The sequence below is a fragment of the Heterocephalus glaber genome, unplaced genomic scaffold, assembly GCF_053883595.1.
Source record: "Heterocephalus glaber isolate CG9 unplaced genomic scaffold, H.glaber_assembly_v1.0 deba00001481, whole genome shotgun sequence".
Classification (NCBI taxonomy): Eukaryota; Metazoa; Chordata; class Mammalia; order Rodentia; family Bathyergidae; genus Heterocephalus; species Heterocephalus glaber.
This window is the reverse complement of record NW_028258317.1, coordinates 47361769-47388727: the sequence shown is the minus strand read 5'-3', so window position 1 is coordinate 47388727 and position 26959 is coordinate 47361769. Positions and strand designations below refer to the sequence as shown.

The 26959-nt window shown below is 39.6% G+C and overlaps 1 protein-coding gene across 2 annotated transcripts in view; it reads right to left on the bottom strand.

The window, feature by feature from the left end:
* Glis3 (GLIS family zinc finger 3) overlaps positions 1-26959 on the bottom strand; it is a 466502-nt gene that overhangs the window by 43105 nt on the left and 396438 nt on the right. For both annotated transcript variants that reach the window (XM_087184003.1, XM_004838230.4), the window contains 2 exons: positions 21418-21562; positions 3135-3303 (listed from right to left, as the gene is read on the bottom strand). In XM_087184003.1, coding sequence (XP_087040129.1) covers positions 3135-3303; positions 21418-21562 — 314 coding nt within the window. The remainder of the gene's footprint in view (positions 1-3134; positions 3304-21417; positions 21563-26959) is intronic.

Sequence of the window (26959 nt, the reverse complement as noted above, 5' to 3'; positions counted from 1 at the left end):
GATGTTGTGGACTTTTCCTGACTTCTGACAGTGACTCATCCCATTTTATTAACCAGCTAAGGCCAAGTAAATGATGAATCAATGCCTGCAAAGCAGGAAAAGATGCCAGTGTCCCACTAAAAATCGTGAAGTGTGATAAACCTATTTCCGTTAAGAAAACTGCTGGAGTTTTTATTGGGGGACTTCCCAATAAAACAAAAGCAAAGATATATAAACCAAAAGCAGAAGGTAAGCACATTTCCTCTTAGTGTTTTTATCCTGGTCACTGATGCAAACATAGTGAATAATTCAGGGCTGTTTCATGTCATTCTCTCCAGGCTGATCAGAAGGGATAACCTACCACACTGGCACCTGCCTGCTCTAGCAGGGCTGGCAAAGGGTCAGGTCACACATTCTATGGGAAGAATATAGCAGCAAGCAGAAACATGCAAACATCCACTTCATTCACCCATTCACATAAAGTACTATCCTTCCTCTCCATTTCCCCTTCTTCCTTTCAATGATTATTTACATTATCAACCCCTGTGATTATTTAACAACATCCTCTTGCTTCCAAACCTAAATCCCTCTGCTATTCCAAGGAAGCCTGTCTGTCTTTTTAGGAGTATCCATGCATGTGCTTCACACGACAAAACATGCTAAGTGCTTTAACCACTTTGGTTCATTTAATCCTAATTCTCTGTGAAGTGCAAAATAATTTTCAAAAAAGCTAAGGGACATCATATCAGCTATATGGTACTCCACACCCAAATGCAACAATCAGACAAATCTAAACCATGGAACACTGTAAAAAGTAAATGTCTTAAGCTCATCATAAATCACTGATGCTCTGAAAGATAACTTCGTTAGATTCAAGGAGACTAAAAAGAAATGAGAATTAAATGCATTATGGAATTCTTGTTAGAATCCAAAGTCATCAAAAAGGAGGAAAAACACCAGCTATAAAGGACATTATTTACAAATTTGGGGAAATTTGAATATTGATTATTAGATAATAATACTGTGTCTGTTAACTATGCTGAGTGTGATTACTTATATTGGGTTTATATAGAAGAATATCCTCAGAAGAGCTCTACTGAATAATTATGGATAGAGCTCAATGAAACCTACAATTACTTTTCAAGTGCCGTAGAAGTAACAGATAAGCAAGCAAAGGACTTCTAGAGGGACAGAGAAACAGAGGGAGACAGAGAAATGAGAGACAGAGAGACACAGAGAGACAGAGAAAGACACAGATATAGAGAGCAAATGGTAAAATATTAGCAATAGGTGAATATGAATGCAGCTTGCATATGGTTATTCTTTGTACTATTCTTAAAATTTTAAGAAAGATTTAAAAATACAAACAATTGCAAAAGAAAATTAAATATTAAAAAGAAACCAAACTCCAAGCAACAGGAGTCATTAAGGAACTCATCCACAAACAAGTAGCCACTCTTGGGGCTCAGATGAAACTGTCAAGTAACGGGACTGTCAAGGTGGCTGTTTTGTGCTCCAGTACTGGCTAAAATCTTTTTGTACACATTCTTTCAAAGGATGTGTGCGAGGAGGCATCACAATGATGACTTTCTTCTTACACTCATGTAGGTAAGGAGAAGGTGAAGTTCTCACTGATCTCAGTGAACTTCACTACCATCTAGGGTACAACTCTTAGGTAGAACGGAATGAGATGGAAAGCCCATGGCTAACAGTATTTTCAAGCTAAGTAGAAATGATACAACATGCTGAAATAAGCTCATCACAAGGACTCCTGCAACAGCCTCACCCTTGTTTTCCACCTTTCCCCTTCCAACCTCAATTACTCTATTATCTTGTCCCAAGTCCCTTCTCTATAACGTCAACCTGATTGTGTCTCCTAAAAGAAAGCCTATCATGGCTCTTTGCTTCAAGGAGGATAAAGGGGTAATTCCTTAGAATAAAATAATATGGTTCCACATAAGCCAATCCACTGTCACCTGATCCCAATGGTCTTGTGCACTGTGGATGCTGCTGTCCTGAGAGCTATAGACATCTGCCATGATGAATGTCCTCATTGCTCCTCACCTCTTGCATATATTCTTCTTGCTGTCTGGGATGCTGTTCCCCATTTATCTATCTAGAAAAGATTTAGTCTTCCCTTGATACCTACATCATGTGTCTTTCACTCACTGAACAGACTCTTGTTTAGTTTGTGGTCCATGAAAGCATACATAAGATTGATGGGAGGAGGCAAAAGTATGACAAAGGTCCCCCAAAACTCCTAGAACCAGTGTAGAATTCAGAAATAAGCTATTTTGAAGATCACAGTTTAAAAATTCTCCCCCCAAAAACCCTTTATGAGGATGATATTAATATAAAATTTTCAGTGAATTTCCCCTTTCTAATCACCCATATAAAATCTCATGCCCTTTTATGCTTGGCTCCCAAGCTGCTATAGTTCAGATCTTAAATAGGACCAAAGGCCTGTGTTGAAGGCCTGGCTACCAGCCTGTGGTGCGATTAGGAGGTGGTGAAACCCTTAAGAGACAGAGCCTAGTGGAAGGACGTTAGGCCAGAAGACATCAGGACCTCTCTTTGCTATCTGGCTGCCATTAGTTGAACAGGTTCTTCCACCATGGTCTCCTGCTATGACATACTGTGTTGCCACAGGCCCAAAGCAACAGGGTCCAGTGACCATGCGTTGAAAACTCTTAAACTGTGGTGGTCTAAAATAAACCTTCCTTCCTTATAGTTTGGCTATTCATGTATTTTGTTATAGCAATGGAAAGCTGGCTAATACATGAGCTCACACCATCTATGTGACCGGGGTACCTTTTTAGATCTTGAAAGCACGTCAACCTGTGCATACCTTAAAATTGAATCCCTGACACAAACTGAGGAAAATGGGAAGGGCAGGGGCATTCTAATTCATTTTTCCAGCACTTGGCACTTTAGTTGGCTATTGCCAGTACCATTTCATTTGTTTTCCCACAGAAAAATATAATATAGTGAGATATTTGGTCCATGTGCTTTATGTATGTTACTTTTAAAATGTCACCTTTGGGTAACTCAACCCACCAACAGATTATTAATAAAATTCAGCAACTGTCAAAGCTCTTCTCCGTGGAAGGAGGTTTGGCGGCTACACCTATTACGAGAGAGACAGATGGCCTTACCTCTCAGCTCCTGCATCCACAGCTCTGAGTGGAGGTAACTGGGAGGAGGGGTTGTGGGGGCTCCCCTGTACATTATGTCCTGGAGAAGGGTGACTGACAAGGTGTGGGGGTGGCCCGGCCCCAGCAGCTGTTCCACTTCGGCTCGAATGATTGCTGGAGAAAATGGGAGCTGAAAGCAAAGGGGAAGAAGCATGAGACTGCACCCCAACAGAAACCCACATTTTCTAAACACCAAAGGCTGACAGCAAGCATATTTTGAGAGCTTGTTTGTTTTTCCCTGGGTGGCTTTCAGGGAACCTTCTCTCCTTCTTGGATATACACAGCTTGTGTTTTTTTGGCAGAACATGTTCCGCCACTCCTGGGCCTTTCCTGCCATCTCAGGAGCTCACATTCAGCTTGCTCCAAGTTGACATTCATGGCCTGGATCCATAGTGCTGCAGTGCCCTGCCAGCTCCCTGTCTGGACAATGTATAATTATAATCTTGCGCTGTTCACATCGATGCAAAGGTTTCTGTGTTCACACATTTAGTCACAAGAGGATGCATCAGGTGACAGAATATTTGGTTAGGTGCCTAGGAGGGCACAAAGCAGGTCTTCTTGTACTTTGCATGGGTCAGGACAGGCTCTTTCTGTCACTGATAAATCAAAGTAATGAGATCAGTGCTTCCCTGATCTGACCACCAGCACAGAATCCTATATATACCCTTTTAACTTCAGAGTCTAACTAAGCCCAGGCATTTCCCCAATATGATGAACATACTTTGTCTTCAACAAAAATAAGTCCTTTCCAAAGACCACAAAATAGGAAAAAGGGACTGAAATGCAGCTCCAGGACCTTCCCCCACCATCGCCTGTTATGACACAGATTGTGAGTTAGACCCCCACACACAGGGGCAGGCTTGCCTTTGAGAGCTGTATGTGACCTCAAACTTGAGTATGTGCCCATGTAGATCAGCTAATTGGTGCAATGTCAGGGAAGAACCTGGAGCTTGTCACTCTCAGAGTCTATCAGAAAGGCTTTTGGTGTCGGGACCTGCTCAGCAGACATCTCATTACTGTGCAATCATACCAGCATCATTATGCAGACTCTCTTTAACTCCCTTCTCTGTACAAAGCCGTGTACAAAGAACAGAATCTCTGTTCTTTTTGAACTTACTCTACTCATATCAAAGAATAAGTGGATTTTTAAAAATAAGAGAAATCAAGTTCGAGATTAAGAAAGAAAAGTCACATTATCAAAAAGATTTGAGGGTTTAAAAGTTCAGGGAGTTGTATTTTTAGACCAGTAACACTTTCCTCCAACCTCTCTAGGATAGACTTAAGACCCCAGATGACCCAGCCCCCAAAGGCTTAATCCAATGGAACAAAAGTTCAAGTACTTAAATGAACATGTGAAGAGGCAGAATTACCATCTTCCCGCTCAAAAAGCTACTGACAGGGGTGTGATCTAATTTGAAGGGTTTATTTCTGGTAAACCATCATTGTGTCAGGTTAATGCTTGTCCTCAGAAGCCTGCATCCTTCACAGCCCTCCCAGGCCTTGAGAGGTAGTGAGGTCAGAAAGTGCTTACCAGCTCAGAAAGGCATTGCCAACTTTCTGGTGTGTGTGTGTGTGTGTGTGTGTGTGTGTGTGTACACGCACCTCCATAAAAGCTGCACATTTGCAAACTTGCTAGAGTCACCTTATGAATCACTACCCTCATTTATGCTTTGCTAGCTCAGGGAACCACAATTCTGCTTGTATTCCAAATAATAATTTTACCCAGGGGAGAAGGCTGTTTGGAGTGACTGTGGCAGTAGTTTTAATATTGGTGTTTGTCAGCATGGAGCTTGGCTTTTTATATATTATTCCAAAAACTAATGGAATAATAAGAGGTCACAGAGACACTGTGAAAACACAGCTAACTTTTTTTCTTCGTTGGTGTAGAAATGTTAGCTCTCTTACTTCTTTTGTTGTAGTTGCTGAATGCACTCATCACTTATTTTCCCCTGGTGGTATTTCTGTATGTGTGTGTTTGTGTTTATCACAAGGGAAGCATTGCCCTTGCTGTTTACAACCCAGTGGGCAACGGGGAAACTTGATGTGCACACTTTATGGTTTACTGCATGGCTCAAAAGAAAATATGTTGCTTTTCAGAAGTCTATATTAGCTACAGAAGTTACATTTAGCACTAGCTACAATAAAGTAGGCTGGGAGATTTGGGATATATAGCCTGCCACTCACTGAAAGCACTGGTTGAGGCCTGTCATTCCACTTAATTCACCTCTATTTCATAATAAATCGAATGAGAAAAGAAAAATATTACAACCTAATAGAAACTTATAGTGCAATGTTTATACAGAGCACTTTGCAGGCAGAGTCTAGGGCAGGACTGCTGGTTGCAGATGTCACCTGTGGCCAAAATAATGACAAAAATTTGGAGAAACAATGGGACACAAGGATAACTTTCCAATATTCTTCTGATCCCCATCTTACATACCCATCCTTAAAATGGACAACTCTCTGGAGTCTGACAGCTTATAGCTTCAATAGGATTGTCCTTGGTCTCTACCAAAAACCTGTATTCCTCAGAAACTGCCACTATGGCAGAGGAAATAGCTCTCCTATATACATTAACTTCTAGGAATAGCTGACGTTATTACACCGTATGCCCAGGATATAATTACTACAGTCTAGTGATATTATTTTATTCCATGCAATATCCATGCACCAGGAAGGTGCTAATCTCTACTAATGCTATAAATCTGAATATCTGCTGGCTTCTCACAGACTTGCCTTTCGTAACATATGCTCACTGATAAATGCTCAGACTTTGCCAAGTGAGTTTTAACCTCAAGAAGAAAATCTCCATGTTACAGTAAAATTGTGAAGTCCCTTGCAAAAGGGAAAGTTTCCTTCCATACACACTCAAAAATGATTTTTCCCAACTCAACCAATCAGGTGCACAATGCAGCCTATAGATCAAAGGATAAGGAAGAGAACAGATCCCTCCAGAATACAGGGCAATATTAACAAAACTGTTGTGATCAAATCAACCGGCACACACAGGCTGCCCATGGGGTTGGTCTCCATTGTCTGTGTCACCTCGGGGGTCAGTGCCACGCTCAAAGCTGGACTAGGGCTTTTAAGTGAACTTCCAGACATGGCTGATGACTGGCAGCTGGAACAACTGATTAGGCACGGCCAAGGAACATACTGGAAGTCCTTATTGCTTTTGTGATTAAGAGATGGTAGACTCCCCAAGGAAATAAAAGCCTGGTCTGGTGATGAATACGTGAGCCTTGCCCGCAGCAGAGGACCAGGAGCAACCTTCCCTGCTGCTTCAGCCCCTTTCTCTCTCTGGGACCTGACTCGCTACCGTCCCCCACCCTGGCTCCATTAGAGGTAGGAGGAGATGACTCAGTGGGCTTCAGAGCTTTGACAAAGCAGCATCTGTTGATCTATGTGGCTCTCAGATGCCATCTCATCAGCTACCAGGACCAGGGCATTCTAGGCTGGAGTCTTTAACTAGCTTAGGTTAATTAGGGTTAACAGGCAGCTCTCTGTCTTCCAAATGAAAGCTATTAATCTATATTTCTAATGCGTGTAGACAGGAACCAAGCCTTGGGGATACTTCATCTGTGATATATTCATTGTATAAATGGAGGGAGGCAAGAAGTGTTAAAAGTGTCCCCAGATAAAGGCTGCTTGAGTCAGACCAATCCCCACAGCTGAGGGAAGCATTGCTGGATGACTATTTTCATTGTCAGAGGACAAAGATGAAGACCTCCCTGTCAGGCTGAGATATAGTAAAACAGCCAACATGCTTTTTGTACAAAATTATTTAGGCAGCTAGAGCCCTGATACTCAAGCTTTAATCATCAAATCCAAGAAGTCACCAGAGTAAGATGAATATTGATTTACAAGGTATCCAGGGCAAAGAGTATACCTTCTAACAAGCTCGAGCAGTAGATACTAACTAGACTATATCTCAGCTGCATTTCATCTGCTTGTTGCCTCATAGTGGGGAATCCATAGTTATGACATACTGAGTACTTTTAATACCAAGAACTTTAAATATTTCTCCACTTTACTGATAAGAATTTAAGGCCTAATGTAGTTTCTGGTTAGGTTCCCTGGTGTAGGTCACATTGTGGGTAAATAATAAAGCTGGAATTCAAACCAGGAAGCCAGATTTCAGATCTAACCACCACTCATAAGAGTGTCCATAGTAAACCAGGGCTCTGAACACTCTGTGAAGGCAGGCAAGGCTGCTTGGACTTAAAGAGGCACAAGGGCAGCATTAACCATGATACTGCCACTGAGAATGTGGGAAATGTACTCCCATTTCTGTTTCTGGTCATCCTAAAAGCACCTTAGTGCTGATGAGAGAAATTTTACAGTCCTGAAATTTAATTCAGGCAAGAAATTAACTGAATTATTTGGTTTAGAAAACAAACAGCTGGTAGGAAATGTGCTTTTTCCCAAATAAAGATTTCAGATGCTTGTCAGAGGCATATTGATCCAATAGTGGGGAAGGAAGGAAGGCAGGCTTGGAGGGGTTATTCGTGAGCAATCAGCAATAAGCGCCCTTTACCACAGCAAGTACGACATCCTGGGCTGAAAGGCTATAGTCTGTCAATAATGTACCAAAAAGAGATTTACTGTGCAGATCTGAAGCCACTGAGCTGCTCTGCAAATTTCCATTTGGAGTCACTTATGGTTGCTGAAAAGCCATAGTGCTCCCTGGCTTGGTCTTATGGAAAAAGGAGAAACAATCACATCCACGGGCTCTGAATTCACTTATAATGAGTGTCAGAGTAATACTGGGATCCCAAGAAATGACATTAATTGCTAGGTACATGGGAGTGGGAGGGCTGCCCATTCATCTCTCAGGCAGTATTTCCAGGGTCATGGCAGAGAGGGCCAGCTAATCAATGGAACCAAGGTACACTGGCTTTCACAAAGCTAAAAAATTACTACAGAACCCTTCCAAATGGTGAGCTCAATCTTGTCCTTCTGTCTTCTCCATGGAGGAGAATTTTGGACTTGGGAAGAGTCCAGGGAACAGCTGAACTGTAGTGCAAATGTTAGCTTCTTTGGCCTCACTAGCAACTGGGCCCTTGAGCGCGTCAGGGTGATTAACAGCACCAAGCACACACAGTGTGAGTCTGAGGGATCTGGGTTTAAAGCTGAGTCTCAGTGATTACTAACAAGGTGTTCTGGGCAAGTCATTAACCAAGTCTGGGTTTCTTCATCTTGACTAAGGATCTCATCTCATGGGACTGTGAGGAGTATTACACAATGTATTTTAAAACACAGTGTCTGAACTATGGTTATGTACACAGAAGCCACTGTATTATTTGGCCACTTAAATTCTGTGACCATCACCATTTTTAATAGGATTAGGGAAAGATAAAATAACCTGTTGCCTTAAAATGGTAAACTTCCATAAAGTAGACTAAGATACTGATGTAAGAATCTATACAGTGAACTGTGGACTAGAGTCTTTTTAAAATGCAGTTAGACATCATAATCAACTTTCTATTGTTCAATTTTTGTATACACTTTGCTATAAGGTGGCTGGGGCATGCAAAAGAATCCTCATAGGGTTAAAATATTGTACTTTATTTCCAAGGAGTAGTACGCACCTTTGAGTTACAACCCATAATGCATTTCAGTTTAAAAGAAACAAGTCATTTTCATGCATGACTGCACTTCGTTAAGGAGCGAAAATGGGTTGTTACTAAAATGTCAACACAATTGTCCCTCTTGAAGTTTAGTTTACCTTGAAGTATTTTTACATTGTCGGCACTTCTCTTTGTTTGTTGCTCCAAGAGGATAAAGATCCAGATGTGGTTAATTTTCAGAATTCAAAGAAAGACTTCATTGCAGGCATTCTGAAGAAAACGACTAATATTCAGGGTAACTAGAATTTGGGGCTCCAGTGGCAATTAGACCCTGATACCTTCTGCTGTTCTTTGCATTTCACCTCAGAGCAATTTAATTTAACTGTCATTTGCGGGAAACTGTTCTCTCAATCTAAATTCATAAACCATATAGTTTTCTAGCAAGAAAAATGCCCCACCAGGGTCATTTGGAAGGCTGTATTTGATACTGAAGTTAACTGGAGAATGGGAGAAATGCCTCAGTGAATTCTTGCCTTGTTGAGAAGGAGAAGAGCCTGGTTTTCTTTTTTCTTTTCTCCTGAGGTCCAGGGATTTTCCCCCTTCCCCTGCCTCTCCATTAGGAAGGGCCTCATTCCACACTCTACCTGTGGTAGGAAAAAGTATCTTCTTAAGGGTTTGCACATTCACCCCTCTAATCTTTCCCTTTTCCTTGCGGCATGAATAATTTTAATATTGCCAATCACTAAAAATCTACTCTTTCTGCCTGTCTCCCCCTGCTCCTTTGCAGTGTGGAGTATCATTATCCAGCAGCCCTGATAAGAGGATAATGAAACAATCGCTTCTCAACCAGATCGGTCGGCTGTCAGAGTAAAATGACACCACCTGTACATCCTTGACATGCTACCCTGAGCTAATTGATGGCAAACAATGGCAACTGTCTCCTCTGCACTAAGACAAAGAAAACACTTGTGTCACCTGATGGGAGAGCTACCTGGCAACGGATAAACCAATCTGTTAGGGAGACACTGTATTAAGGTAAGTAAGGGCACAGCTCTGAAGAACATGCCTATTAACTTTGAGCTTAAAAGTGCTGCTGTTCACTGGTGAACAGAAATAAATAAGGTAAAATGAGAATTTATTGATGTCTGGATAGTTACATGAATATTCAGGCTCTCTTACAAACAGATATTCCCCCATGAGCTCCAAACTTCTGTGTAGGCTGCCCAATTACATTTCCACATCATGCAGCTGGATTTATAGCCAGCAAAGAAGTTATTAGTCTTTGGAAGAGGATGTACACTTATGTGCCTTTCTGGAATACACTATGATACAACTAGAAGATAATGGCTGATGTCATCCACACAAATGCCAAAGGTTACCATCAAACATTCTAAAACACCAGGTGTAATTAATTCCATGTTCAGCAAAGCTCCTGAAACATCTGTATTTTAGAACAAAAACCCTTTGTTCCAAGTAGAATGGCATAATTTTGGCAGCTCTCTCAACTTCTTTGGGACCAACATTTCAAGCAGCCCTCTTGGATCTTTCCAGGTAATGCATGATCTCAAATCTCATATACCTTACTCTTTTTTCCTTCTTCCTCCTCACTCCTCCTCAGACAGTTTGCTATAGAGAAAGTCAGTAACATAATCTGAACAGGCAAATCTCTCCGACGGCCACATAGGAAATCACTGTTTCCCCATGGTCTAGGTGTTATGTTAACCTCCATTTGGGGCACAGTGGGAACACAGAAAGTAGTCATGGATTATGTCTCATGGAGTTCTTCAAAAATTCCCATCTCTTTGGAAGTAAAGTCAATTTGGCCATTAAAAACAAAGTTTTAGTAAAACATATTGGGGTCCCTAATTCCTCATTATGCATTCCTTGACTGTCTGCCCCTGTACCACAATGACCATAAAAATATGTTGCTTCTCTTTCATTGAAATTTTTAATCCAATATTCTTCCAGCCAAATCAAGGGCTGATCCACTGTAGTAGATTAATTTATGGTCAATTTATAATGCCCAGCTGAACTGAATCAGCATGGCCTAGGTGTGAAAGACCCACCTGAGGATTGTTGTCAGTGGCATAAAAAGAAAACTGGAGGGGAAGATCATGGGCTGTTGATTTTTTAGGAGAAGCTTGCTGTGGATGGTTTTCCTAATGTGAACTTGGCTATTCTCGTTGGAGGAGCTCAGGGCTTTAGTGTCGCTGGGAATGGCTGCTGTTCTCCTCAGGAGAGCTCTGATCTTCACCATGAGCATCACTTCCTGGCTCCAATATAGATCCCTCAGATCTATATTGGCTTCCACCACTGGCCTTTGGGCCTTCCTGGTACAGATCCTCGATACAAACAAGCATGAATTATTGCTGTGGGCTCTAGGCCACTGGCTGGACTTATGGAGCACATTGCCTTGGACTCTAGGCCTTCAGCTGGACTTGTGCAGGACACTGCTGTAAGATCTAGACCCTTGGCTGGATTATTTGGGTCTCTAGTATGCGGCTAATCTTTTGCACTCCTCTGTATTTGACTTTTTGGGTAAATATCATAAAATAATCCTATAAATTATGTGTCCTGTATTAAATGTATTCCCTTGCCAAAACCCTGACTACAAACACCCACCAACTCCAAACTCTCATGGAACCTCTCTCTTTGCTAGGTCTGTAAAATGGAGTAACAACAGTCATTTTGGGTGACTGTGGTATAACAAAGAGCCAAAGTGTGCAATTATTACTAGCACAAAGCAAAACTATACAGCCAGTCAAGGTGATTTTGTTACCACTCTAGGGAATGCCCTTTCTTCTTTTCACATATTGCAGAAGCTCTTCCTTTTTGCCTTCAGGGCTTAGTGTTGCCTCCTAGTTATATTCTCAAGATAGACACCGGCAAGTTATCCCCATGGCCCCATGAATTTATGCCCATATACAACCTTCCCCAATGGATTTTTATTTAAAGATTTGATCTGTGGGATAAAGGGTTCAGTCTTCAGTTACATCAACTTCAAACATACTTTTTGCTTGTAGACAGTGTATTCTAAGGAAGCAAACATCTTCCCTGTTGGTACCTGAAGTTTGATATTGCAACTTTTGCTTTTTTTCTGAGCATTAATTTACATGTCTACAAGGGGCCCTGCTTTTAGAAAACATGGTCCTTCATAATCAAAGTTTCTAAACACTTCTTTTGCTAGGAAAAACAAACTTAGGCAGAATAAACGGATCTCTCTGCCAGCCTTTGGCTCATCACTAGAACAGAGCCTGCCTGTGCTCCGGCAGCCCCTTCCTCGGGGAAGTCCATGGCCCAGGCTGCTTCTGAGAGTGTCCTTCTGCAGCCTGATGACTTACTAGTAATCACTGGATCTGAGAGACACCTATTTTGGGGTTTCATAGATTGCAACAGGGAGGACCTGGAGTGTTGGGCAGTGTGTGTGATGAAGATCCTGCAAGGCAAACAACTCCGCTGCCATCTGTTTTAGTTACTGGGCCTTTTGAAATTCTCTAAAGCCCATGGGTTAGAAGACTACTAAAATACTTAATAAATCTAAACTATTTTAGGGATCAGCAAAACCTGTATTACATTAGCATTAACACAGTCTCCTTTATAATTAATTTGTCTGAGTTAATTCACTTTACAGCTACCTTGATTTCAGTAATCCAGTGATGAATGTCCCAGAAGTAGTCTACAGCATGAGCTGGAAGCCTTTTTTGGAAAGGGCCAGATAGCAAATATTTTAGGGTTTGCAGATGAGACAATGTTCACAATTCTTCAAGCAACTCTTCTCGTCTAACCCTTTTAAAATTTTTTTTACATTTAAAAATCTTAAAACAGTCTTTAGTTCTTGGACTACATAAAAACAGGAAACAGGCCATATTTGGCCTGTAGGCTGCAGATTGAGGATCCCCAGGGTAACAAATTGCCTATTTTAGGTTAACTACTAAAAGCCATGTTGAAAAGACTAGAGAACTGTTTTACAAATATGAAAACTAAATTTGAGGTAGGCAAACTGTCTTAGTTACTTTTCTCACTGCTGAGTCAAAATACCCAACATCCAAGTTAAAGGAGGAAAATTTTATTAAGCTCACAGTTTGTAGAGGTTTTAGTCCATAGTTGGCTGGTTCCAAAGGCAGGGTGGCATGGCAGAGGGGCATCACAGAGGAGAAACAGTCCATGGCAAAGCAGGAGCAACAAAGCAGCAAGCAACAATAGTAGCAGTATAAAACAATGGCAGCAGCCCACTTTTTGTCCTTTATATTCCATCCAGGCTACCTGACCTTACAGTCGGCAGTGCTCACACCCAGGGTGGGACACCCTTAATCCCAGCATCACACATCCTAGATCCAGCCACTTCCAAAAAGCCACACCTATGACTGTATGAGGCTTTGGGGGGACATCCAGATACAAGCCATAACACAAATCATCAAGAACAGTTGCTAGACACTTTGAAGTATATTTTGGGATAAATGACATAGCCTAGAAGAGCATTTACAAGATGACATCAGCAATGCCTAAACAATAACTGTGTACAAACGATCTGGTCTGGGCCATCAATCCAGTTTCTTTTCTCCACCCGCCTCACTCTCACAGATTTACTGTTCATTAAGCTAATGTTTCAAGCAGACACAGTGACACTCTAATACCCACTCTAAGTACACTTCTACTTTTCACGGCAACAGAAAAGAAAGTCTAATTTACAGATCTCAAAGTAGAGCCTCGAAATGTTAAGTCCAAGTCCTCATCCTGATGTGACTTCTTGGAATGAACTCTTTATATCTAGACACCTACTTCTGAACCCTAGATGGCAGCACCCAGCATAAAAGGAACAGCTAGAAGTGATTCTATTGCCTGTCACAGACATGGACCTGGCTCACATGTAATTCTCTAAGCTCTTAAGCAAAGAGGAAGGAAAGAAAGAATGTAAATTGAGTATCTGCCAGTTGCCAGGGAGTGTGCTGAATTCTCATTCATGCTATCTCAATTAACAGCCCTATGGGATTAGGGTTCTCACCACCATTTTGTAGAAAAGAAAATTAACTTCCCCAAACTAAACACCCGTGGAATGCAGTCAGGATTGAGCTTTAAATTTAGTTCCACCTTCTTTCTGCCATACCACACTGTGTCTACAAACCAAAATCAAACAAATAAACAGAAACAAATGACCAAATGAATGCACTATTTTTTGAATGCCCAGACACTAATAACTATCCAAAAACAATTTTGACATTGTGAATTTGGGAGCACTACCATCCAAATGATGAGTTTCTGATTCCACTTTCTCTTTAGAGATCAACAGTAGGTTTCCTTAATTAAAAAAATGTAATGTGAACTACTGGGCAAAGTGCTGGAATATAAAATGTAAAGAGCTATATTTTAGTTTTCTTTTATTCTACAGAATGATGCTAATTAAATTCTAAATTTCTTTAGGCTTTCATTTTTCTCATTTCTAAAAAAATGAAGGTGGTGGGTAATTTATGGCACCTGTTCTCTATGTGCTTTACAGAACTATGATGTAATTTTCCCAGTATTTGGATAAAAGCAACAATAATTAGAAGTAATAGATGCTGAACACTTACTGTGTTTCAAGAACTCTTTATGTTATTTAATCACGTAATTGATCTCAGTAAGAGGGAAATTTGATTTAGAGGAAGTATTTTCACTTGTAAATGTCACGTTTCAGGACAGAGTGAGTACAGATGATCAGAACCGTACAGAATACGGTCCATAGTGACTTAAGTATGACTTAAGAAAAGAGACATAAAGGACTGCCTATGTCTAGGTGAAAAAAACCCAGATATGACCCAAACTGCCTTAAGTGCTCTAGAATGTTGGATCCTGGATCTTTTCTTTTCTGTTACAAAATCTTTTAGGGCAGATGATGGATCGCATTTTTTATGAAGTACATACATCCCAAAGAAATGTTTGATATACATCCCTGTGAACCAGCCTTTGGAGCAAATTCCTAAGAATGCTGATGAGAATTTATTCTTTTCTTTTCTTTGAATAGTAAATACTTCACTTTCTGCAGCCACTCTCTCCTAGAAGGTAAAATCAAAGACTTTCTCTACAGCCCCAGGGAAAAAGTTCCAGTGAAGCTTATAAAATTGGCTTCTTTAGATGTGCATAGGTGTGTTCATAGAAACTCTAGGATAAGACTCAACTCTGAAACCTAAAGCAGAGCAGATGCCAGACATAAACAGCTAAGTTCCCTGAGAGCAGGTGGGACAGGAGCCCAAGGAGCAAGCCCAGATCACACTAGAAGTAAGGAGTGCTGAAGTGAGGCAGGGGCAGCCTTGAAACTGAGGGAGGAAAACCAAGACCTCAAGGAGGCAGCTGCAACTTTGACGAATCAATGCAGGCTGTTTACGCCGTGTTAAAGTTTCAAGTCATGGCCAGGGCACTGAACAGGGCTGATCAGTCTCTGACTATAGTAACGAAGACACTGTAAAGGCCATTCTCTGAGATAGTGCTTGCTGTTGGTTGAATGGAATGAGTAAATTCCCCAATACTGACTCTATTCAGTGTCCGCAATACACTTCCTTATTACTGTAAAGTATGACAAGTAAAATCCAAGGTAATTCAGTAATGTCCTTCAATTTAGAGTATTATGTTGTCCTTGACATACTAATATAAAAAATGAACTTTCACCATGACTACAAATACTGTGAAAATACCTACTTTCTCTTTATTCTTAGAGACATCACTACTTATTTCTTTCTTTTCTTGGAAGGTAAATTAAGTTGAAACAGAAAGTTAGAGCTTCAGATCTATAGGTTTGGTCCATAATTTCCTAATGACAAAAAATATTAGCTTCTCACTTTCTCATTTCAGACATTCTATTCTCAATTTTCAGTCTTGCCATCCATCTGCTACTTAAGACTTGCTTGGGGTACACCTCAAAGTAGATCACACATTCCCTTCTCATGTTCCATTTGCGTGCTGGGAGCATAATATTAAATGAGGGGAAAAAAGAAATAACAGCACTAAGATAACTAAAACTTTCAACATGGGCAATAAATCGATGGTTGCCTAGCCTCACTACTTTCTTCTCCACTTCAATGAGGTGTGGAATTGTTTTTTGCTTATCCATAATAATATTTTTATAGCAAAAACTTGTATATATTATAAAAATGAATAACAGCTTAATCTTGCATAAAAACCTAATATGAATACAAAGTAATAAGTACACATGGAAGCACCAATTAAGCAGTTTGCAAATGTATAAAACATTAACATTAGTTCTTATGTGCAAATGTGCCCTATGCTGGGAACCAACATTTTATGTTTTTTAAGTTGAGGGGAGTTATACGATCTCTTAACCAAAATAAAAGCAGTACCATTGGAACACTGGCATGGGATGGCAAGCAGAATATTCATTTATAGGTTGGTAAGCAACAGAAATATGCATTACAGAACCAATTTTTATTCTAACTCCTCTAGTCAGAATTTTAAACGTGCGTTGCTAGAAATCATGTTGCCACATTTTAAGAACCATAGTGATGATTTTCAAATTGTGGTCCCTGGACTAACAGGACTTAGTGTCACACAGAACTTGTTAAAAAAAAAAAAATACCTGGCCTGGCAGAAATGCAAATCCTTGTAACTCACTGGGACCTGCTGAGTCAGGCACTGTGAGGGCAGGACCCAGAAAACTACATTCACAAGGCTTCGCTATGATATGGCGCACACTAAAGGATTGGCTCTGGCCTAGGGAGGGCTACATCTCCAGGTTAAAGTTCTCAGTGACTACAGTAGAGGAGTATGAAGCTTACTCCTACCCTCACAGAGTCTCCAATGCAAAGCTGCCCAGACCAAAAAAGCAAGAAATGTTACCCAAAAAAGTACGAGATTTTGACAACAGTTCATGGCATCATCATAAGAGATATCACAAAAATGTTTTTGTCAGATGTTTCCTTTCCTTTAAATGCCTTTTGTGCCCCAAGTCTCCACTTCCTTCTGTCCACTGTCAATTCCAAAGTTGTTTTGTCGATTTTTTACCTTTGTGAATTCCAAGCAAAGCAGTGTTTCTGGAGATAATCCAAGTAATAACTATGAATTTTACAGTGCTCTATGTCTTTTAAAATAGTTTTATAAAAAAATCACGTTGTTTTATCTTCACAACTCTGCTATAGAGTTCAATCTACTGGGAAATCAGCATGTCAACTTAGAACCCTCTAATAAAAGTCCCTAAATTAACAACTACTTTTTGAGAACAGACTATACGAGCACTTTTACAGAAAATTATTTCTAACACTTACAACTCTGCAAGCTGTCCAAAGACAGCAAATATACTCAATTTAAGAATGTGGAAAATGTACTAAAACATATACCCTAAAATTACACTAAAATTAAACTGTTTCATAAAGAAGGTTAAATCCTACATAGATTGAACACAGCGCTATTTATTACGAAAACTGATGCTATTGTACAGAGAATCCCTCATCTCCCAGGAATGAGAGAAGAGGGAAGGGAAGGAGAATACATGACTTCAACAATTCCTGCTCTAAAAAGAGGTCTTTTGTTTTCCTTCTGTATTTCTGCACGACATGAACAGAACACCTATTTTTTTCTGAAAAATCTAAAGTTACATTCAAAATTTGGACAATGTAACAAGATTTGAAAGCTCTAAACATAAGAATTACTTAAAACCCCAACAGAAGTGGTACCAGTAAAATTCTCTCACTCTCCTAGGTTTCTCTTGCTCTGGCTGCATCAGCTGCTCACTTGTAGGTAGTTTCTGTGGAACTCAAGCATCTCAACCAAATTGGCCTCTTTGATGTCTTCATGATTTAGGTGATTTAAAAGGTTGTGTCTTACTTATCCATAGTACAGCTTTGTTTTGGAGAAAGTTATAATTTTTATGACCACCCAAGGGACAGATCATCTTCTGCAGAGCATTCTTTATTAGTGAGGGAATCAATCCAGGCTGTCCATGATGTTGTAGACTCATTAAATTTTGGCTTATCTGCTTCATTAGCTCATCACAGGAGCTCACCAGAAGATCTGTACAGGTACTAAGCCTTGAAAGCAACATTCACGTCTCCATCTACTGGCTATGAAATAGTCTCTCTTAGATCATCAGATAAATCACCTAAATTTACAAGCTGGCCTCTGGCTTTATCTATCTGGGGCAGAGAATCTCTGAACAAAAGGGCAAAAAGTATAAGAGTGAGCCGGCCTCGAGGCTCGCTCATCACTGCCCTGACTGTCCCATTAGATCACAACACTGCTCTCAGGTTAGCTTGGGAGCATGCCTGGGGAGCCCTGGAATTTTCAGAATAGTGGAAAGGTAAGCATGTCAGTTCACAATCATCCTCAGTGTAGCCCCAAGTTATATCTGGCTGCTTTAACCAGGGACACTGCTTCCTTGCACAGAAATGAAAGTCTTTTCAGGCAATCCATTCCAATCAAGCTCTGTCTTATCAACCTGAAAAGTTTGTTTCCATAAGAGAAGCCAACACTCCAGGAGATGTGCAAGATTTGTATGTATCAGAACCACCATCTTTCCTGTTCATCTTAATGCTGTGCAAAAACTGTCTCTCTCCTGGAACCTTGTAAATCATTGTCTGCTAGCCACTAAAAATTTCCATTTCAAAACCATGATGTCTTCAGAATACAAATCCTCAATCTTGGTGGCTTCTGAGAGATCACAAGGTGCAACACCTGATTTAACTGCTTCCTATACTATGCTTACATGTACTCAATAGTTTTCCATCAAAATATTTTTGTGATAAATCAATTTACTAATGTTTAAAAGGCTAAGTGCTTGGTTTTTTTATCCTTTTCTCGTATTTATTCCTTTCCCTTCTTTTCTTTCCTCTACCCTCCCACTTCCCCTTCCCCTTTGGACCTTTTTCTTCCTATTTCACATTATCTATTATAATTTTGATCCTTATTTACACTTTCAGTTTCTCACACCAGAGAAACTATTCAGTATTTACATGTGTGTCCTATTTATTTCACTTAAGAGTATGGCCTCATGCTTGATAATTGTTAAACAAACCTTTTCTTGACTTTGTGTAATAAGAATGTAAAGATAATAATTCCATGTAGCCAAGTTTTAATCTCATCAAATTTCCCTAACACTTGAAATTTTACATTTAACTGACTGATGAACAGTTTCCTCATGTACTTTGGGCATTTTTCAGAATGCTGCTTTTTTTCATGGATCTTTAGCCAGGTCTGCAGCTAACATGTGTATATGCACTTTCCACAAGTGCATTTCTAGAACTTTGAAAGGAAGGCTTAAAATATTTGTTTTGTAGTTTTTCTCCTTCATGGCTTTGCCTCTGGGTTTGTTGCTTACTCAGCAAAATAAAAGGCACAACTGATTATTTTTAAAAAGTCAGAAGCCAAGACAATAAAATAGGATTTAAGGACTAAGGAAGTAGGGAGGATAAGTGTTCATGGTTATAAGCTATCTGATGAATTAAATTTCCAAGAACAAAATTCAAGAAGATGGCCACTTGCCAGTTAAAAGCATTCTCAGAGGAAATAAAATAGTATTCTCAGAGTCACAGAAAATGCACGTCAACCTGAAGATGCTCTGCTGATAGCTGTGGAAGCTTATGGTTCCTCACCTGTCATGGGAGCTCACCCGCCACAGCTAGAGGCTCAAAGTCAAGAGCTCAAGATCTTTTTGAAGACCAAATATAGAAAAGCATCATGAACAAAAAGTAGAAATCAATTGGGAATGATAAAGCCATTTCAAACTGAAACTTCAAACTCCAAAACTTTAAAGACATAGAAAGACACACCAAAACACAGATTAGAACAAACAGGACAGTTCTGAAATGAACCACATGCTGTATGCTACATTCAACAAAGGCACTGATATTCCCACAGATGCAGATATCAGGGCTTTCAAACCCACCCCAAGAGGTGTAAGTACAAGACTGGACTGTGCTGTTTAAGCTTAATTGTCAACTTGACTGGCTTGGGAGCTGCCCAGGGGATTAGAAAAACTCACTTCAGGCTATGTCTTCATGGGTTATGCAGGTGTGACTTTGGGGTTGCCCTTTCCTCTCTGCCTTGCTCTGCTTCTTGGCTACCATGAGTTGAGCAGCTTTCCTTTGCCATGCTCTCCCACCATGATGCTTCTTTTCTGAAGCCAGCTGACCATGGACTGAAACATCTGAAACCATGAACAAAACCCTTCCTCCTTTAGGTTGTGTATGTCCTAGTGATGAAAACCTGACTAATATATGTCCCACCACTGGAAACTATCCTGGATGCTGGTTCATTTTTCAATCACTTCTGATTGTCTTTAACCCTTAATTGTTGGGTCCAGGCCTTTAGTTTGATAGATTTATAGATTGAGGAATAGGAAAATGTTTATAGGTTATTTAATCTGATTATTAATTTAATGGGCTGGAATAAAAGTTAATTTCTCAACAATTTGTCACAGAAAACAGACATATATAAACAAAAGCTAGTTTTGCTTTTCATATGTCCGTATATCTTATACCAAATATTTATGTATGTGTTGGTAACATTGTGCAATGGCATATGTGATATGTGTATATCTATCTGTATGTAAAACCTCTCTTAAGAGTTGGTCAGTCCTTTGAATGAGTTTTAACATCATCTCACTGGGTCTCAAAAAGTAGAGGCAAGTTTGTCTCTAAGTACCCAAAGCAACTGTTAAAGGTCTACTGACACTGGACCATCATTAAGGACGTCATGATGACTGACACTCTTGAAATGATTGCTTACTATCCTTTTCCCCTATATTTGAACCATCTGAGAGCTGTCAAGTTTAAAAACCTGTACAAGGATGTCTTTCTCCTACTCCACTATAATGTATTAGTAAATAATTCTTTATTTTTACAGCTTATTAGTAATTTCCAAATGGGGAGGCAGCCTGCTGTGAAGCCTGGCTTTGAAAACGGATGAGAGTAGAAGTAAGATTTGCAATTCACAATAAATATAAAATTCCCATTGTTGGAAATGTGGAGCCAGTGAGACTTTGTTTGCATACTCATCACATGACAGTAAGCACTTCCATATGGAGAGATAATAACTAAAGTTTGTACATCACCATTATAGAGTAAAAAATGCACAAAAGCTAGGGTGAGAAAGTAGAAGAAAAATGACTTCCTTGTAGCATACTAATCCTTTCTTATTGTTCACTGAATACATGCACTTTTCTAAATACAGAGTTATTTCTTATTCAAACAGGCAGAAGGAAGGTGGTCTGGGAGTGCTATTCCCTTCCCCTTCCCTAATGGTAAGTAAACATTAATAAATATTCTTAATCCTGGGTTTTCTGATGTGAATTTTATGTAGAGTACTGGTGCTTCCTTTAAAATGCAAAGATGACAATGACTGTTCCACTAAGAAATCCAAATGCAGCCTGTTACCACTTAAGGGGGGAAACATTTCCTCTAAGCCTAAATCAAGTTAGTAAATTTAAGATACCTGGGAGGATTGAGTGCAGTGAAGTTTGGCAGAAGTTCACAACTAAAGAAGCTAGTCCAGGATTTTACTTTGTTCCTTTATCAGAAAAAAAAAAGGCTTTTGCCAAACCCAGCTCACAAATCACATGAAGAGGGCAATTTTCAGCTAACTGATAAAGCAAAATGCAGGTGATCTTAGAAGAATTTTCTTCATGTAAGCATTCCCTTCAACCAGAAAGAACAAAAGGGTGGTGGTGGGATTGATTTTACCTTTGCTGTTCTTACCTGGATAGAGGTCTGGGCCCGGCCCTGGGGACCGTCCCAGGCTGGTATCAGCAGCAGTGTCTCTCGGAGAAGCGGCTGGCTGCAGGGGTTGCACAGCAAGGCAATCTGTGAGCAGGTCTGGGTGAAGCTCTGTGCTGGACCGCAGCTAAGAGAAAGAAAAAACAAGAGATGGAGAAGGAAAGCTGGTCCTGGGGACACTTACCCGGAAAGGCCTCATGCCCTAAGGTTCAGTGCAATTCAACGCACAGATATTTATCAAGTAGCCCCTATGGGGAAGGCACGAGCTTAACACGCTGTCAATGAAAGGGTCAGTTCTGCAATCCTAGTGACACCTGGCAGGCGCTTCAGGAAAAATGTGGCTACAGGCGGATTTGACTTTAGTCCCTGATATTTTCCTTTCTGGGAACCCAACTTCCTATTATATTTCCATTTATTTGCATTGTATCTTATCAGAACTTGTAGTGATAACTAAAACAAACCCAAGTAAGTTTAGTCCATATTGCAAAGTGCTTTTAGAATAGAGATACTGTCATGAAATATCTTAGAGATAATTAAGAAATGTCCATTGAGATTTGACTCCTACAGGTTTAGCATGAGAGAAAAATATTCAAGTTAAATTAAAAAATATTATGGAGCATGATTAAAAAATAACCTGATATCCTTAACAGCAACAAAAACCCAATAATAGGTTACATTAAAACAAATCAAAACAGTTTCTGTATTAGCTTAATCATATGTAAGAAAATTACATATTAAAGAGTCACAAGTAAAAAAAATCAGACCATAAAAATGTTAAAGTGTAAGTGAAAAGTGATAGCTTCATGAACAAAACATTTTAAGTGTAATTTGAATGGAAAAAGTTACAATGGAAGATTTATTGACATAAAAATATTAACATGCTTATTTAAAACAATGCTTAAAACAATCTAAAAATATACTTGTTATAATATTGCAAGTTGTTACCATCACTGGTGTTTAAAGAAAACATGTAAATTAATTTTATAAAGGCACCATTAAACCTTTAGATATAGGGCTGAAATATACTTATTCAACAAATACCAACTGAGTGTCCCATACTCCTCTCGATCCAAGAGATACTGACTGCCTTCACAGAACTTATACTGTTTATGACGAAGTAGACAATGAACAAATAAAATATACACATCACACAATTTTCAACGCTTTCAAAACTTTCAAGGCAGTGTCAGGATTTCTAATTGAAATAATTTGATTTAAGAACATGTCTTAAGGAAACAATCAGAAATGCAAAGGAAAATGTACACCCAAACAAGTATATCTCTAATTACATATAACTTTATTTATAGCAATACCAAAAATGAGGAAATGTTACCTAAATGTCCACAATTAAGGCCAGTAAATAATCTTACAACAGTTTGGTGGAATAATATGCAGCCATTAAAATGATGTTCATAAAGACAAGACACAAAATTCTACATAGAAAATTTTAACAATTACATAAAAACACATAGACAAAACACCAAAAGTAAATATAATTCCATTTTAAAGCTGATTTTGTTCTCAGCCACAATATTACAAATTTCCTTTCATTTTTAAAAATCCTTCCATTTGCTTTCTACATAGTTTACTTTTCAATGATTTACTAGAGTCGACCGACAACAATTTAACAGTATCAACTGTGCACTTCTTTCCCAAATTTTCCCTGCAATCACGTCAGACTTGATAGCCTGAAGTCAGTCATGGTGAGAATTTTTATACCATGGAAATTAACAACTGCTACAAACTGGGGCTTTTTCATTTTTAGTGCTGGTTGATCAACCTTACCAGAACACTATTTGTGGTGACTGTTAACTGCACTGATCAGAAAGAAACACATGCACATTGCTCTGCTTTGGATGTGGTTCATTCTCCAAAGGTTCATGTGACAGAAGCTTGGTTCCTAGTGTAGAAAGGTTGTGAGATGGTGGGACCTTTGGTGGGATGACTTGGAGATGGTTAGGTCAGGAGATGGTTAGATGAGCTAAATAAACCTCTTTTCTTATAAGGTGTCCAGACTCAGGTACTTTGTTATAGCAATGGAAAATAGGCTAATACACATACAAATATACACACACACACACACACGCAAACACACACATATACACACACTTACTGTATTTTGAAAGTAGTTATTGCTTAGATCACAAAAAAATTCATAAAGAGACAAACATATGTCAGATCTCAGTTCCAGAATATCAAAATGGCCGTGTAACCATAAGTATAGAGAAACAGTGTTTAGCACACATATCAAAGGAGACAATTACAATTTCTTCAGTGTTGGCACACTGTTCTCTCTGACCAAGATTGTCTGTGTTGATGCTTAGCCCTTTCAGGGCCTTTGCAAGGTATGTTTGTTATTTTGGTACTAAACTAACACAAGACACTTAAGAAAAGTGGAAAAAAAATCAAGGCTTAGAATGAGTTCTGGTGATCACTTTTAATTTATCTTCCATCATTAAAACATGATCTGGGGTCCACATGTTCTACTAAGTGCAGACATGAATGTTTCTCTGCTTTCTATTAAAAGCCACTCTAGGGTTTTACAGTTATCAGTACCAGTGAGGTCTTTCCAAGGAATTTCACGGCCATAGTTAATCCTGGCATCAAAAGCAGGCGATTCTTCCTTAGCTTTGACAAGAATTCATGTTTTCTAAGACTGTGATTCCATACGACTTTTTGGTAAGATTTAATTTGGTTTTCTTTGGAATTAGGCATGGTTCTAGAAAGTGCTTCTTAAATTGAACAAGCCTTGAGGGACTTATTTGAAACTTCGAAAGGAGGGGGCTTATACATAGATACTCAGTAACAATATAGAAGTTTAGTTTCCTTCTCAGTCACTGGACCAGAAAAGGGGCTTCCAGACCATTTTAAGGCTCTTAAATATTCTCTAATCCAGGAATTATCTAATAGGTGAGGCATGAAGCACAAAGCAAAATTTCCTGGGAAACTGTAATGTCTTGTAATATAATAGTTTTATATTAGAAATAATAAATAAAACTATTTCTATAAAACAATTACATAATGCATATTCAACAACATCTTAGCTGCTAATGATATATGAATAAGGTAGAGGGAAACTGTTACATGGCATAACTGTACCTCTGAAAATAGACATGTATCAAAATCATCTATAGGTCATTTCAAAGTTCATAGGTAGTGATACTATCGATCCACAGTTTTAGAACCACTGTGTATTAGTTACTTTCCCATTGCTTTGACAGAATATACAAGACCCACAATATATAGGAGGACTGGTTTAATTTGGCTCATGGTTTTAGTCAGTTCAGTCCATGGTTTCCTGGCTCTAGGGCAGAAATAGTATGTCAGAAAGGTATGGTGCAGAAAAGCTGCTCACTCTGACAGTCACTTGAAAATTACATAAAATAGAAATTCCCCAAATCCAGAAGATTGAGAAGTCAGATGGATTGAAAGCCAGCTTTGCTACATACTGGCTGTGTGGTCTTGAGAAACCAAAGTCTATTTATATTAGTCATTTTCCCATCACTGGTACACAATACCTGGCACCTGCAACATAAAGGAAGAGAGTTTCAATTGGCTTACCCTTTCAGAGGGTTCAATCCATAGTCAGCTGGCTCAAGAAGGCAAAAATGACATAGTGGAAGGGCCTGGCTGAGGAAAGTTGCTCAACCCATGGCAGTAAGGAACCAGAGAGAAGAAGGAGCCAGGGACAACAATATACCCTTCAAGGTCATGCCTTCAGCAACCCACCTCAAACCAGGTGCCACCCACCAACAGCATGAACTCATCAATGGGTTAATCCACAGATGAGTACAACATCCTTATGATCCAATCACTTTCCAAAAGCCCCAACTCTGAACATATGAGACATAGCGGGGGCATTGTGGATCTAAACCATAAAACACCAGTCTCGACGAATCCTGATAAGAAGAGCTAATGTTATTCTGGCTATGGGAAGAGGAAATGAATTATGGAAATGGGATGATGAAAAGGTTCTTTATTGTATGAACTGCAATCTTTTCATCTTATTTCCTCTGGTTAGCTGGGGTTACTAAAATCTTTCTGAAGCACAGAGTTCAGGCTTCTAGTTAGCAGGTGTTAGGAAAGGCCACCGAGAGAAGATGAGGACAAATGGTAGGGAAGTTTGCAAGTCACTGGACTTGCAGATATTGGAAAAGTTAGTTTAAACCCATGGAGGGGTGAATGTGTCATGTTTTGTACATCTCAGCAATTAGTCTTCTTGTGATATATGGACTTTAAAAGTTTACTGTCATCTCCTGTAGAAGGTAACCACTAATCCTGGGCCATGTCTATTAACCAGTCATTATAAAAAGATTCTTAAATTCCCACATAGGCATTTGGCCATCTCTCTTTAAAACTCATAATAAAATGGTTATATGAGATTCATTTTTTAAAAACAACTTGGATGCATATTCTTTCACAGAGATGAAAAGGTTAAAAATGTCAATCAAGTTTAATACTTCTTCTTAGGAAAGGGCAAGGAATCTGCCTTTTATGGATCCTTTACTGCTCTTTGCAGAAGAAGTGGTATTTAAACCCAATGATCATAAATTCATCTAAATGGCTGCTATGCTGCACTGACAAAGTGAACAGTGCCTGGGAACTGTTCCACTCTGCTCTCCTAACTGGATCCTTTGGGCTCCAGAGCAGCCCCACCCTTGCTAAACCTTCTCATTCATCCACTGAAAATGTTTTCTTTGGCCACAGCCATATTTCAGGCCCTGTTTTAGGCACTTGAAATACAACCATCAAACCATCAAAGCACATAAAGATTTCCCCCTGAGGAATTTACATTCTAGAGAGGGAGATAACCAATTATTGATAAAATAGAAGGCAGTAAATGCTTTGCAAGAAGGAAGAGAAGAGTAAGAGGGATTCACAGTGCTGGGAAGAACTGTGGCCTCAGTGAGAAGACAGACTTGAGCAAATATTTAAGTAACTGGAGAATCAGCTAAGTTCAAATGCAGAGCAAGAGAGCTCCAGAAGAAGGGACCTGCGGTGAGGCCCACACGGCTGGAGAAGGGTGTGATGTGGAAGAGAAATAGGAAATGAGGTGTGAGTGGGCCTGGGCTAGGCATACAGGACCTGCAGCCCTTAATGAGGAGTTCAGTTTTTGTCTTAGTGCAGTAGGGAACCCTTATGTGATCTCCACCATTTGCCTTCTGGGAGGCTCATCTCACCAACCATTTTATCAACAGTCTCTTGGACACCATGTCTCCCCCTTTTCTGAGTGTCTCTGTGAGCTATGGGTTAGGACACTGTTACAGCCAGGGAACTGTGTAGATGGAGTTAATATCTACAACCATCCAATTAGTAAAAGGCCTTAAGAGCAAAAACATTTTCACTGAAAAAGAAGAAACTGTTTCTGGTCTAAAACAGATGAAATTGTTTCTGGACTGAAAAAAAGAAGAAACTGGACTGCAGCATCTTGCCTGAGATTTTCCAGCTTTCCAGCCTGCCCTACAGACTTCTCACTTGCCAGGCCCACAATCACACAAAAGCTCCTCTCTTTCCCTCCCTACAC